The following is a 14,547-nucleotide window of genomic DNA, read 5'->3' on the forward strand; positions in this document are numbered from 1 at the left end:
GAACAGAGTGGTGACAAAAAGCACCCAACTCTAAATTGCACCCACAACCCTAAATAACACCCCCTTTTGGTTCATTATAATTTATTCATGCAAGAAATGACACATCAAAGGAGAAGGAGAAGGAGATGTAAAATGGAGAAAAGTTGAATGAAAAAAAAATACAACTGGATTGTGCAGGTGTAAAGATGGTGCAGGAGAAGGATTGAACGTTGCGTTTGCTGAAGGAACAACATTGCATCGATCATATAGCAGTGAGGACAATATGGACGAGAATAACAGGAGACAAATGTAGAGAGGAAAAAAATAACTGAAGTTTATAGCTGTGAGAATGATGAAGAAGAAGAGCTAAATACATCATTTGTTGGAAGGACAGTGCATATTGTTGGGGAGCTAATCAGGATCACAAGAAGCAAAAAAAAAGGGTGAGCCTTCATGAAAAGTATTGCCATTTTGATAGGAAGACACAGGTCCATCGAGGCCAAGCAAAGTAAGTGGTTTGAGGAAGGAGAAAACTAATCAGTGACGCTCCACACAAGGTAAAAACGACATCGTCCTAATAAGTGGACACAAGTCCACCGAAGGCAAACAAAACAAATAGTTTGAGAAAGAAAAATCAATCAATCAACAAAGCCCAGAGCAAAGGAAATTACAGTGTAGGCAGGGAGGTGATTTTACCGTTTTCAATTAATTATTGTGCAATTAAAGATCACACTTCTTAGTGAAGTCCCATACAAATTGAAAACAATATTATTTTGACAAGGGGACATAGGTCTAGCGAAGGAAATCAGAACAAATGGTTTAAGAAAGAAAAACAATCAATCAACAAAAGCCCACACAATTTAAAGCAAAAGAAATTACAGCGTGGGAAGCAAAGTGATTTCACGATTTTCAATAAAATATTATGCGATTGAGGATCACACTTTATTATATATAACTTTATTATATATATATAGACACAAATATTCTTATGCTTCAAATTTAGAAACAAGAAAAATTGATGAGAAAATATCAATTTGTATTACTTTGATAAGCGAAACATGATACGATCTTTAATGAGAAATTCCTTCAAATGAAAAAAAAAATTGATCTTTTAATAATTTTCTTTAGAATATTGGATTCAAGAGTGTCAAAATTTACCTGTGAGTTAGATTGGTACTAAAACTTATGTCCAATGTTGTTGGTGCATTTTATTAGTATTTCTATTATTTTGAGTTATGTTTTTTCATAACACTATCATAGATCCGTGACTTTTATTCATCTCATGAAAGTTGGAGCATAGACTGGAGATTACTATCCGAATGATAACCGAGATGAAATAAAAAATGTGAATTACAACTCACATCTAGTAGAGGTTCATTAACTTTCATGATTTTATAAGCCTATTTACCTTAGATTAAGAATAGAGAATACGAAGAATAGAAGGTGTTAGACACTCCTCGCTGCACTCTTTACATGCATTTCTTATAATCTGCCTTATTATATTCATTGTGAAATTGTAAACATGTAAATGCAAATTTTATTATTAAACACATGAATGCAAAGCAAACAACTATCCATTTCATACTCATACAAATTGACTAAACATACGAGAGTTTTTACTTTATTTTGGTGATGGTTTTATCTAGTTCCCCTAACACATGTTGCTATTTCCAAATTTCATGTATAAGTTTCGGTTAGCATATAAATGCGTACCTTTATAAATTCTGGTTAGCATATAAATGTATACCTAACATATACATTTCTAAGTTTGGTTCAACTATATAACAAATAAAAAAGGTTTATAGGTTTGTAGCATGTCTTCAACCCATTAATTCACTTTTAGATCATGTTGCCTTGGGAAAATTACTACTGCACAATTTCATGGCATTGATGAGAAGCACCTCCTAAGTATGCATTCCCATATGTTTATATATATTTTAGGTGAGAAAAGCAAGATATATCATACATATAGAATGAAAGTGTAACAGTCCGGCTCAAATTAACTCGAATAACTTTTGAAGTTATTTTCCTATAAATAACTTAAGTTAAGTAGTAGTTAACTTAAGTTAATCATTTGACTCAAAATGATTAACTTAAGTTAGTAGTTTTTGCTAATTATTTATAAACCCATCAATTTTCCTATAAATAATGGATGTGGAACACTATGAACTATAACCATCATACAACTAAAAGAATGGAGGAGAAAAAAAGATTAAAACTTTTAAAACCTATAGCTAAAAGAAAAGAGGAAGGATAAAGAAATTACAAGCCCATTCAAAATCCTACAACTAAATGGAATAAAAATAAAACATCTATCTATTTCAAGGCCATTGGACCGATCATTCCATGTAAGAGACATTCAAAAGTGGGCTTCAAAACATGATTAGGCTTTAACCACCTCTTGGGACATCATGAGCAAAAGTATTCACGGATTAGACCATGTGAAAAAGGGTGGAATGCAAATGTTCTTGGCTGTCCACCTATCAGAAACCTTTACTTCCTCCATTTTTTGCTCCATTCCATAGGTTTCTTCCTTTATTTTTATCATTACTTACCATATTTATTTTCCAATTCTTTAATCATAATAAAGACACATAAAAGAGCATAAAATAATTCAAAGAAAATAGATAAAAATAAATAAATAGGCACACACTAAAAGGGGGAAAGAAATCACTACTCTATTTCTAATGATATATAGTTATTGGGGTTGGTAAAACCCAAGTCACCACTTCCTTTCTCCTTTATATCCACACACAAACTCAATTAGGCAGTAATAGATAAGAAAAAAAGCATAAAAAATTTCTCTTATGGTTGCCCTTAATGCTATTGATTTTTAGACTTGGACATATATCTTACTAATTACAATTAAAACAGTTCATATTAACATATCACATATGGATTCTCCATAAACGTACCTCCAAACTAATTTTGCTGCAAAGGATGGCTTTAGCTCAAAATTGTTAACCAATATAGTAAACTTTGTTGGCTTGGCCTAAATTTTCTAAAATTTGAGATTGCATAATTTTTCATTTTGAGTTGATTTTATTGCTTGGATGACTACTTTTGAATTATCTCTTTTTCCTTATTTTTTTCTTTTTCTTACTTCATCTCTATTTAGATTAAAGCAACAATATAGTTAAGTGTCTAAATTAATAAAACAATTAATTGTTTGATATCAAGCACCATTTCTCGACACATCGCTAAAAACATGTAATAGAAAATCACAAATCTTACCAAGTAATATACCTATGAAGAGAGTATTGTTCCTACAAAGATTGCGGTTAAGTGCCAAAACTATAACTATTATAATTATTTAGGCGATTAAAATGTAGTAGTAAAACTAAGGTAAAGCTAATGTAAATAAAACAAGCTATTAAGATATTAATTCAAACACTCGTGTATAAAAACATTCTGGAGTTTGGGATTTACACGTTCATTGAACATAAATATTACTTTAACCTTTCAATAATATGGAAATTATGCTTTGAAGGAGATTAATCTTAAATTATTCTCAAGTCCTCTCTCATAGTACTTAAGATTATGTTCTAATTAAATTAACACTTATTTTCATGGTATTTGATATTCTGAGATCCAGAAAATAGGGTTTTTCAGTGGGTGTGGAAGTTTGGCCGGAGAAGAAGACGTTCCTCTCCTTTTATCTTTTTTCCTTTTATCTGCTAGTGACGTCTAACTGCTTTTCTGTTACGGTGCCACTTATCCCTGCCACTTAGGACCATACGTACGGACGTATCAGAGTACCCCTCCATGCCAGACAGCCATTTAATTCTCCCAGCGCGCGTGCTAATAGGGCTGCGAAGTGACTGAACTTGCTTTCCTACTTCTTGTCACGTCACCGGGCTAGGCTTTCTTCAAATGGGTCCACGCGTGTAACCTGTCCGGCCTGCTTCATGCCACCGGACTGGGGTACGCAACGTGAGGCTAGTTTGCTTTGAGAAAGGTTTGATGGGCCTTAGACTTGTATTCTTATTTAGGGCCTGGTCTTGCCCCCAGGTGTAAGAAACCCGGCAGTTATCAATATTAAACTAACTAAAACTTATTGAGATCTATGATCAATCAGTAGAATTTATTCTTTTTTAACTAACAAAATTTTTAATTTTTAAACATACGAAATCATGCATAATTTTGTTAGAATTCATTTAAATTCTTTTCTTATAAAATAAATCATACTAAATTGAGGATAAAAGAAATCTAGACATAAGAGAAGTTGAATTAATGAAACGCAGAAAGGAAATTCCAAATTTAGACTTGTGGAACTTCAGCTAAAATCTCCCTTGAAGAGTTTTTAGTCTCTCCTCTTAGATATTCTTTCTTGCCCCGGAAGCTTAGTTAAATTCAGTTCACCTTGGATTCTTTTGTCCTAATCAATATACAGTCTAAGAAAGAACCCTTATTTGATTTCCAAGTAGCTTAAAAAATATTCATGGACTAATAGGAATAGAGAAGATGTATTCTAAATAAGTAAAACAATAAAGTTGACACGACTTGTCTAATTATATTGTACTGTCATTGAGCACCTCAACCTGTATTTTGCATAGAAATATGACACGGCTTAAGCAATTTACAGGGGTCAAAACTGCCTAATTTAAGCTTTTTATTTAATTATGAGTTTGAGTGAAACAGCCTTAACACTAGTTGACCGATTGCCTTGTGTCGTCTGCTACGTCCTTGCACCACAAATCAGCTTCTCCTTAAAAACTTGAACTCCAAGGAATTAAAAAGGTGAAATCAAACCAACAACTAATAAATTTAACTAAACCATGCTAAAAATTATAAAAATCTATATGAACTAACTATTACATAGATTCATTACCTTAAACTACTACTAAAACATGGTTATATCAATACATGTGTATAAAAGGCAAAGGTTCTGTGAAGACAAATGATAGAAAATGTTTAACGTAGAATTTATATAAATTACATAAAAATGTATATCTTTGAAACGGTTAAAAAATATTAAGAATTAACTTGAAGTAAAAGAAATTATATGCTATTTAATAGTGTGATATGGAGTGCTAACTGTTATATTCTTATAAATATAACTTAAGAACTTTGTAAACTAGCATAAAAAGAAAAGGAGATAAGTTAAAGCTTAAAGCTACTAAAGCAAAGAGAAAAAAAGCCTTTTATACCCTAAATGTATATCATAAAATGGGGACAAGGAAAAATAAAAGCAATTGGAGCCATATGACTCTCTCTCTCTCTCTCTAGTTTAGCTAGAGATAGGTTTCTTTTATTTGCCCCCTCTGTCTCTCCATTTTCTTGTAGTGTCAAGCAATCGCTCTTGCCCCTCCCAAATAATGGGGACATCCTCTTCCCTTTCTCTAGGGACTGGGTTTTTTCTTCTCCACCTTTGAGTAGGTTGTATGTGTTTTTTACTCTTTGATGATAACTTCTGATAGATCCATTTAGATTTGAGAGGGAACCCTTTAATCTATGTAGCCTAGTAGTCTTCGATTCACCTATAATTGATAGTGCCTTTGAGATTACCCTAGGCTAGTTTTTCTCTCCTTACAGCTACGTTTTAGTTTATGTGTATCTTTTTGCTGTGGGTTTTTTGGTTTTCTTCCTTGCTATAAGTTTAAGTGAAGATCTAGATCTATGCTTGTTTTACCTACATTTGACGAAGGGCATAAAATGCATGCAAAGGTGGTAGAACATTGCGTAAGAGGAATACAAAAGGCACGAGAAAGACACCAAAAAGTTATACCCTGGTACTGGAAACATGTGGACCTAGCCCTCCTTGAACTTATTGCTTCAGCTATTGCCTTAGTTTGGTTATCTTCCTTGTGTTTGAGTTCTTAATTAATTTTCTTTTGTGGATTGATCTATTAAGGAGGATGACTCCAGTTCTATTTTATAAAACTATTACCTAATCCATAAGCAGAGAACTTTAGTGGCACCGAGGGCGACTGGCTTCGGTTGTGTCCACTGTAGGTGTTTCTCTCTTAGGGTTTATTGTGGGCCTTGGCCCTTGTATTTGTTCTAGGCTTCACCATCAAGATTATTGCTTGTGTACTAGGCTTGTAAATTATTTGTTTAAAGGCCGATTTGAGTCTATGATACGTTTGTACTATGTTTGGGCCTGAAACCCATGTTTAATAAATTCTTCTTCCTTCATAAAATACAGATTAAAAGCAATTCATCTAGTAGAGTTGAAGTAGCATTGCTGCCAAAGAAAGTTTAATGAACAGTGGAAAAGAGCAGCACATTTAAGAAAGAACAAAGAGAGTAGCTTTCACTACTAGAGTTGTGCAACTATTCTTACAATTAAAGAATATATAGAATTTCACTTTTGAAGGTTAAACACTGAGGTTCATTTATATTTGTGTTTCCCCTATGCTCAATGTTGCACAAAAGGATACAAAGCTAGTAAATAACTAATTTCTAAAAATTATAACAAAGGAAAATGAATGGAAGTGGAGCACAATAAAAAAGAAAAAAAAGTTAAATTTACAAATGAATTTATCTATTTATAAATTATAAAATTTTATTTGTAATTTGATTTATAAACGAATCATAAATCGACTTTTTTTCATTTGTGTAAATCTTGTTTGTAAGTTTTGTTTAAACAAAAAATATTCACAAATAGAATATCCATTTATAATGTAAAAGGATTTGGTATGCGGTTGTATCTTCCCTTTACATATTCTCTTATTTACAAATAGAATTGCATATACAAATAAACAAATAGAATATCCATTTATAATATAAAAGGATTTAGTATCCGATTGTATCTTTCATTTGCATATTCTCTTATTTACAAATAGAATTGTATATACAAATCGATAATTTATTTGTAAATCTATTTATAATGTAAACTATTGTTTTATTTATAATTTATTTGTGAATCCATTTGTAATACAAACGGTTAATTTATTTATAAATTCATTTGAGATTTAAATAGTTAGGATATAATCGAACTGAGCCGATATTTTTTAATATTCAAACTTGTTTATTCAAAAATTTTATAAGTTCAAACTCAATTCGTGAAATATTTAATGAACTCGAGTTTGATTCAAACTCAACTCCTGATGAGCTCCTATTTAACATCGATTATTAACTAGAGCTAAAAAATAATTTAAAAATAAAATTAAATAAAAAATATTTTAAAATTAAAATATTTAAACTTTCTCATAAAATCCGTATAAAGGTTCCATAACATGATAAGAAGTATGTACTAATACTGAAAGAAGGAGGGGCATTCCCTTTTTATAGGGGTGGAGAACTCCTCATCCTTATAATTTATCGATACGAAATTAAAATTAAATGGATACAAACAGATTTACAAATAGACATAAAATCTATTTGTAAAATTAAATGAATACAAGCGACTTCTCAAACAGACGTATAAAATCCATTTAGAAAATTAAATGGATACAAATGGATACATAATTAGATGTGTAATCAATTTATAAAACTAAATGGATACAAATGAATTTACAAATGGATGTGTAATCAACTTATAAAATTAAATTGATACAATTGGATTCACAAATATACATGTAACCCATTTCTAAAATTAAATAGCATATTCAACTTCTCAAACGCTTGTTTAGTTCATTTGTAAAATTAATTTGATATAAACGAATTCAAAATGCTTTTATAAAATTAAATAAACGCAAACAGATTCACAAACAGATATATAATTCGTTTGAAAAATTAAATAGACACATATTGTTTCTCAAACGGATGTGTAATCCATTTGTAAAATTAAATGGGCACAAACAAACTCGTCAACAAACATATAATTTGTTTATAAAATTAAATAGATAAAAATATATTCAAATAGACATGTAATCTATTCGTAAAATTAAATGGATACAAGTGAACTTATAGATAAACGTTTAATCCATTTATAAAATTAAACATATACAAATAAATTTATAAATGAACATGTAATCCGTTTATAAAATTAAATGATTTTTCAAACAGATAGGTAATCTATTTATAAAATTAAATAAATACAAATAGATTTGCAAACGAACATATAATCCATTTATAAAATTAAATGAATACAAATGGACGTATAATCTGCTTATAAAATTAAATGGATACAAACGAATTCATAAATGAATATAGGTTTGTAAAATTAAATAGATATAAATATATTCGTAAATTGATATTAATCCGTTTATAATATTAAATTGATACAAATAAATTCACAAACGGACGTAAAATCAGTTTGTAAAAATAATATTTTTACAATACCCATTAATAAAATTGATACAGTTACAAATATATTTATTTTGTTTATAAATTCTCTATATATTTAATTAAATTCTTGTAGTGTAGAAATAAAGAAAAATATCATAATATATCTCATTAGCAAGAGAAATCACGTAAAGGAGTATAACGAGCTATAATAGCTTTACTAATAAAATTACATATAAAAAATGAAAAAAAATTATTTTTGAGTCTATGAGATTTAGCATAATTAACACTTCTATCCTCCTATTTTTGCGATCCAACACTTAAGTCCCTCATCTTCTCTTCCGTCCAAATTCGTAGTCTTTCCGTCTAAAATAATCATTTAGTCAGAGAGTTAAAAGTGAGAAGTGAGAATTTTTTTCAAAATTACCCTTAATAAATTTATTAATCCCATCAATGTGAAACCATCCATCTTTTTCTCTTTGGTAGCTTTGTTCTCTCTCTTTTCTCTCATTCTTCTCCTTTCGTATCTTCTCTATTATTTGTTTTTTTGGCATTGATGATTTTTTTTTTTTTCTCTCTTTTCTCTTCTTCTTGACCTTGTGGCAGGTTGGTCAATGGCAGCATTTAAGAGATAATTCATTAGGCTGCAGCTGCCCTTACTCCTTAATAATTAATATTAATCCGTATCATTTTGTCTTACAAGGAAAAGGACTATCATAATGGTCTCTCTGCTAGTGCTTGCTTGACAATTCGAGAAGACTTGAAGATTTCTTCAAGATTTTTTTTCCTACAATTAAAACGTCGGGGTAAAAGAGTGAAATTGACCAAAAACAATATTTAAAAAAAAAAATTGATTGATATTCAACTGTGATATTTTATATATAATTGATTTCAATTTGATTAAAAGTTCTAATTCAATAATTAGTTTTTTAATTTAATAATAAGCTAATTTTTTACTATTCTTAAAAATTTTATTCTAACTGTAATAATTAAAGTTATATACCTACTGTGGTCTTCCATACAATTATATGCCTACTGTGGTCTCATGTGACACATTATATACCTACTGTGGTCTTCCATACAATTAACTAAGAATTAACCTTAAACGTAATTAAAAAAGAATTAAAAGAAAACCCTTAACCCCAAAAAAATTAAACCCCTAAATTGTTCTGCTGGTTGAAGAAAGTTGAATCTTTCTTATTGCAACCTCCCTTCTCTTCTCCTTAAAATCTCAGATCCATTTTCCATATTCTCATAATTTTCCATGTCCATTGGTTTAAGATTTCAACTGGAAATTTCCGCCTTTCTGATTATAATTTATTTTGATTGGATTATTGTTGTTGCATGTAAGAAAAATTTGGTGCAATGTTTGGTCATTTTGTCTGGGTTTGCTTGAATTCGAAGCATGATCTTTTATTTTTTGCTGCTTGATTTTATTGTGTTAATGGGAGTTGAGATTAAATTTTGTTGGCATCGCATTGGAAAGGAATTAATGCTTAGCTAACTCGAGTTGATTTGAGTTAGATTTTCTTATTTATAATTACCGATATGTTATATAAATTTTTTAAATAATATAAGTTGATTAGGCGATATACTCTATAATTTTTATTAAAAATTAAATTTATAAGTCTTTTAATTTATATTCAAAATCAAATTTACCATAGTCTTAAAAAATTTTATTATGCCAAAATTAAAATGTGTGGATTAAAACCTAAATGCATGGGTTAAGATTTTTTTACGTGAAAAGCCTTAATAATAAAATAATTTTTTATATTCTACGGTCACTTTGGCTAACCTAATCAAACGAAAGCAAGATATTAAGACAGCACAGACTTGGATTCTATGAATGGTCCAATCTATTTGACTAGTGCTGTCTTATGGCTACTCCTTTCATCTTGATTGTTTTCTTTCTTATTAGATCACCTTCATCTGCATCTTCTTCATCTTCAACTTTTCCTACTGGTTCTATCATTTTAAACCAAAGATCATCTCTCTCCGTAGAGAGGCCAGGCCATGTTCTGACTTCACCTAATGCCATTTTCACTGCCGGCTTTTACCCAGTCGGGGATAATGCTTATTCCTTCGCTATATGGTTCACTGAACCTTCTTGCTCTAATAGTTGCACTGTAGTCTGGATGGCAAACCGAGATCTGCCCGTTAATGGAAGAAACTCAAAGCTGTCTCTGCTTAAAAATGGAAATCTCATATTGACAGATGCTGGTAAATCCGTTGTTTGGGAATCCAACACTTTCTCTCTCTCTTCATCTTATTTACAGCTTTATGATACTGGAAATCTTGTTCTAATTACTAGTAGAGAGCGTGTCATTCTATGGCAAAGCTTTGATTCACCTACAGATACCCTTCTTCCACTGCAACCGCTCACCAGAGACTCTCTTCTTGTTTCTTCAAGAAGCTTGACAAACTTTTCTTCTGGTTTCTACAAGCTATCTTTCCATGATGATAATGTTCTTCGTCTTGTTTATGATGGTCCTGAATTTTCAAGTGCTTTCTGGCCAGACGATTGGCTTTTGAGCCGGGAAGCTGGCAGATCATCTTACAACAGCACCAGAATCGCTTTACTGGACTCCTTTGGTAAATTTACTTCATCAGATAATTTCAGTTTCTTTTCTGCAGATTATGGACAGCAACTTCAGCGAAGATTGACCCTTGATTTTGATGGTAATCTTCGCTTGTATAGCAGAGAGAATGGAAATGGGAGTTGGGTAATTTCAGTGCAAGTCTTTTCTCAACCGTGCAAGATCCATGGAGCATGCGGACCTAATAGTGTGTGTAAACATGTCCCTAGCTTTGGTAGGAAATGTTCTTGCCTTCCAGGATATAAAATTAAAAATCCTGCTGATTTGTCTTTAGGCTGCGAACCAGAGATTATGGTTTCTAGTGTTGAGACCGAGGCTACCTTCATTCGATTACCTCACGTTGAAATGTACGGCTATGATTTTAGTCGCTTTGAAAATTATTCTCTGAAGAACTGTGAGAAAGTGTGCCTGGGAATATATGATTGTAAAGGGTTTGTATTCAGATTCTTCTATCCTAACCGCCCTGACAATATTCCTTATTGTTTCCTAAAGTTACAATTGGTAAATGGGCAGATTAAGCCCAATTTCAAAGGAGATTTATATTTGAAAGTGCCGAAAATCAGTCCTTCCAAACACTGGTCAGCTAAAGAGCTCACTCTAATTTGTCCTGCTGGAGCTGCTAAGCAGCTTGACAGAAGGTATGTTAAATCAGATGGAAAGAGGTCCTTAAAGTTCTTGCTTGGTTTTGTTATTGCAATTGGGATAGTTGAGATCCTTTCCATGGTTTTGGTGTGGCTTTATTTCATTAAAAGCCGGCAAATGATAGCTGCAACTTCTGAAGAATACTTTCTTGCTGCTACTGGCTTCAGAAGATTTAGCTACTCAGAACTTAAAGAAGCAACAAGAAATTTCATCGAAGAAATTGGTAGAGGAGCTACTGGAATAGTTTATAAAGGGGTATTAGCAGATCAAAGAGTTGCAGCAATCAAACGATTAAACAATGCAAGCCAAGGAGAAGCCGAATTTCTAGCAGAAGTAAGCACTGTTGGGAAGCTTAATCACATGAACTTAATAGAGATGTGGGGTTACTGTGCAGACAAAAAGCACAGGCTTTTGGTCTATGAGAATATGGAGAAAGGATCATTGGCTAAAAACCTCTCTTCCATGGAACTTGATTGGGAAAAGAGGTTCAAAATCGCATTGGGCACTGCTAAAGGGCTAGCTTATTTGCATGAAGAATGCTTGGAGTGGGTTCTGCATTGTGACGTAAAGCCACAAAATATACTATTGGATGCTAATTATGAACCTAAAGTATCAGATTTTGGTCTATCTCGGCTACTAAGCAGAGGTCACGAGCTTCACAATTCAAGCTTCTCAAAGATAAGAGGAACAAGAGGTTACATGGCTCCAGAGTGGATCTTTAATCTGCCCATCACCTCCAAAGTGGATGTCTACAGCTATGGGGTGGTGGTGTTAGAGATAGTGACCGGAAGGAGCCCATCAATGGATGGCCATGATGCTGAAAATGGTTGTGGAGTGGCGGAGAACAAAAGGGTAGTCGAATGGGTGAGGAAGAAGAAACTTGAAGCTTCTACAAGTAGTTGCTGGGTTGAAGAGATCATAGATCCTGCCATCGGAGTGGACTATGATAGAAGAAAATTGGAAGTTCTTGTTGGAGTGGCATTGAAATGCGTGGAGGAATGCAAAGATGATAGGCCCACCATGAGCCAAGTGGTTGAGCTGCTTCAAAAGCTTGATGATCATTAATTAGCCAAATTAATCAAACTTCCTCTAGAGAAAAATTGGCATAATTAGTATGTTTTATCTGCAATTTCGTTGACAGCTTTAATGCATTTACTTAGTAATAAATTAATTTAAATAAATTACTTTAATTTAATATGATGTGTAGTGGAAGCTCTTATATACATAATTTTTCTTTATAATTTATATTAACTTCTTAATATATCAATATTTAATATGTTTTTAAAAAAATTATTAGTTTTAAAATTTTTTTAGTAATATAATAATATGAGTGAATAATATATTAAGAAATACAAAATAAAATTTATTACTTCAACTATATTAAATACATTTTTTAAAACTTTCGAGTTTCTCTCAGTGGTACTTTTGTAACTCAATACTCTCGCCTTTTTCTTCTTCTTAAACCTAACTTTTTCTTCTCCCTTCCCCATGGAAAACGATATGCGTCAATTGATTATCGATGAAAAAGAAGATGTTGTTATCCCTATTAAAAGCTCCAAAGATATACCGATCGTCATTTATGATTTCTATATGGTGAGGATATTTCTCACATACAATCCAATAAATTTTCAGAATATGCAGACCTTTTTGGCAGATTTATAGTATTCTTTAGAGGGTTATCTATTATGGAATTAGAGGCAAAAAGATATTTGTTTCGGTTTTTTAATAATGTTGATTTTGAAAATATAGGGAATGGGGGCCCTTGGTTGTACAATTGATTACTGCTTGTTTAAAAGGAGATACAATATAATGAAAATTTTCTCCATATCCCTCCAACTCATTCTGATTTTTGGATTCTGATTAAAGACCTCCTTTCTTATTATAACGAGACGTTGGCTAAATTGGTCGAAGATTTTGTTGGCCACTATAAAGAGTATGATATGAAAAATGCTTCAATTATGTCGCTGGAAACCTTTAATAATTTATACTCTAGAGATGAGAAAGAAGGAGGAGCATCTTTGCCAAATTATCTTATGCAGGGGTTTAGACAGGCACTTGAGGAGCATTTTTGCCAAATTATCCTATGCAGGGGTTTGATTTTGAATGATTGTAAATCTTTGTTATACTTTAGAACTGATATTTCTGTTAGATGGATTCGTCGTAATGCTACTTTAACTGCTCATACTTTGGCTAAACAATCTATTAGACATGGTCGTCTCTCTGTTTGAGATGATATCCTTCTTTTTTTGACGAAATTTTATTAATACAATCAGTAATTTTGCTTTAAAAATAAATAAATTTTTTAAATCAAGTAAGAAATAAACTACACAACAGATTTTATGAGGAAAAAAAAAAGTAACTTTTAATGTTCAACTAAATTTCCATTTAAAAAAAATATTAAACTAAATTTAGCAGTTAATTGTGATAATTAGTATTTTTTTTGTCATCTTATTATTATCCATATATATTAAATGAAAGAATGACGACAAAAAAATTATTAACACTTGATTTTATTTTAAAATTTTATATGAGCAAAATATAAAAAGATTCTAATATAATCAAGTTTACATCTATTTAAAATAAAGAATAATGACAAAAAAATTTTAATTATTTTTATATTTATAATTATATTTCAAATTATAAAATTTAATTAAAATACTTTAAATTAACCACCTAAATTTATTGATATCTTATAATAAAATTTAACCGTTAGATTTAATGAAAATATCACGTTATCGTTCTAGTAAACGCGAATAGATAATTATCAAAAAATTTTAAATTTTATTAATTTTAATAATTATATTTTCAAATTATTTTTAATTAATATATTCTAAATTAATTTATTTAATTTGTTTAATTTTTAATTTTGATTTGATTTACTTATATTTTAAATAACATCTTTATAAAAGCCAATAACTCATTTTCTATCTTTTTCTTTTGTATTGACTACTACAACTTTTACATAGTTTTTTTTTTTAAATAGACAACTTTTACATAGTTATCGATTATAAGTATTGTGATAATAATGCCACTAATATGTCACACCTATTCTCTAATCTGTAGAGACGGATATAACTCGAAAACTGATAGAATTTCTCCTGAATATATATATGTATGTATGAATACGTATAATCTGCTACAATTTTAAAATATTAAA

General features: G+C 30.8%; 1 protein-coding gene across 1 annotated transcript; it reads left to right on the forward strand.

Annotated features, from left to right (window-relative positions):
- The first annotated feature begins 9,984 nt into the window (after positions 1-9,984).
- Positions 9,985-12,632, forward strand: LOC110617090 (putative receptor protein kinase ZmPK1). The gene has a single exon (XM_021759697.2). It carries the CDS (start codon positions 10,029-10,031, stop codon positions 12,453-12,455), a length of 2,427 nt encoding a protein of 808 aa, XP_021615389.1. The 5' UTR covers positions 9,985-10,028; the 3' UTR covers positions 12,456-12,632.
- Positions 12,633-14,547: the final 1,915 nt, after the last annotated feature.

This window comes from Manihot esculenta, chromosome 6, assembly GCF_001659605.2.
Source record: "Manihot esculenta cultivar AM560-2 chromosome 6, M.esculenta_v8, whole genome shotgun sequence".
NCBI lineage: Eukaryota > Viridiplantae > Streptophyta > Magnoliopsida > Malpighiales > Euphorbiaceae > Manihot > Manihot esculenta.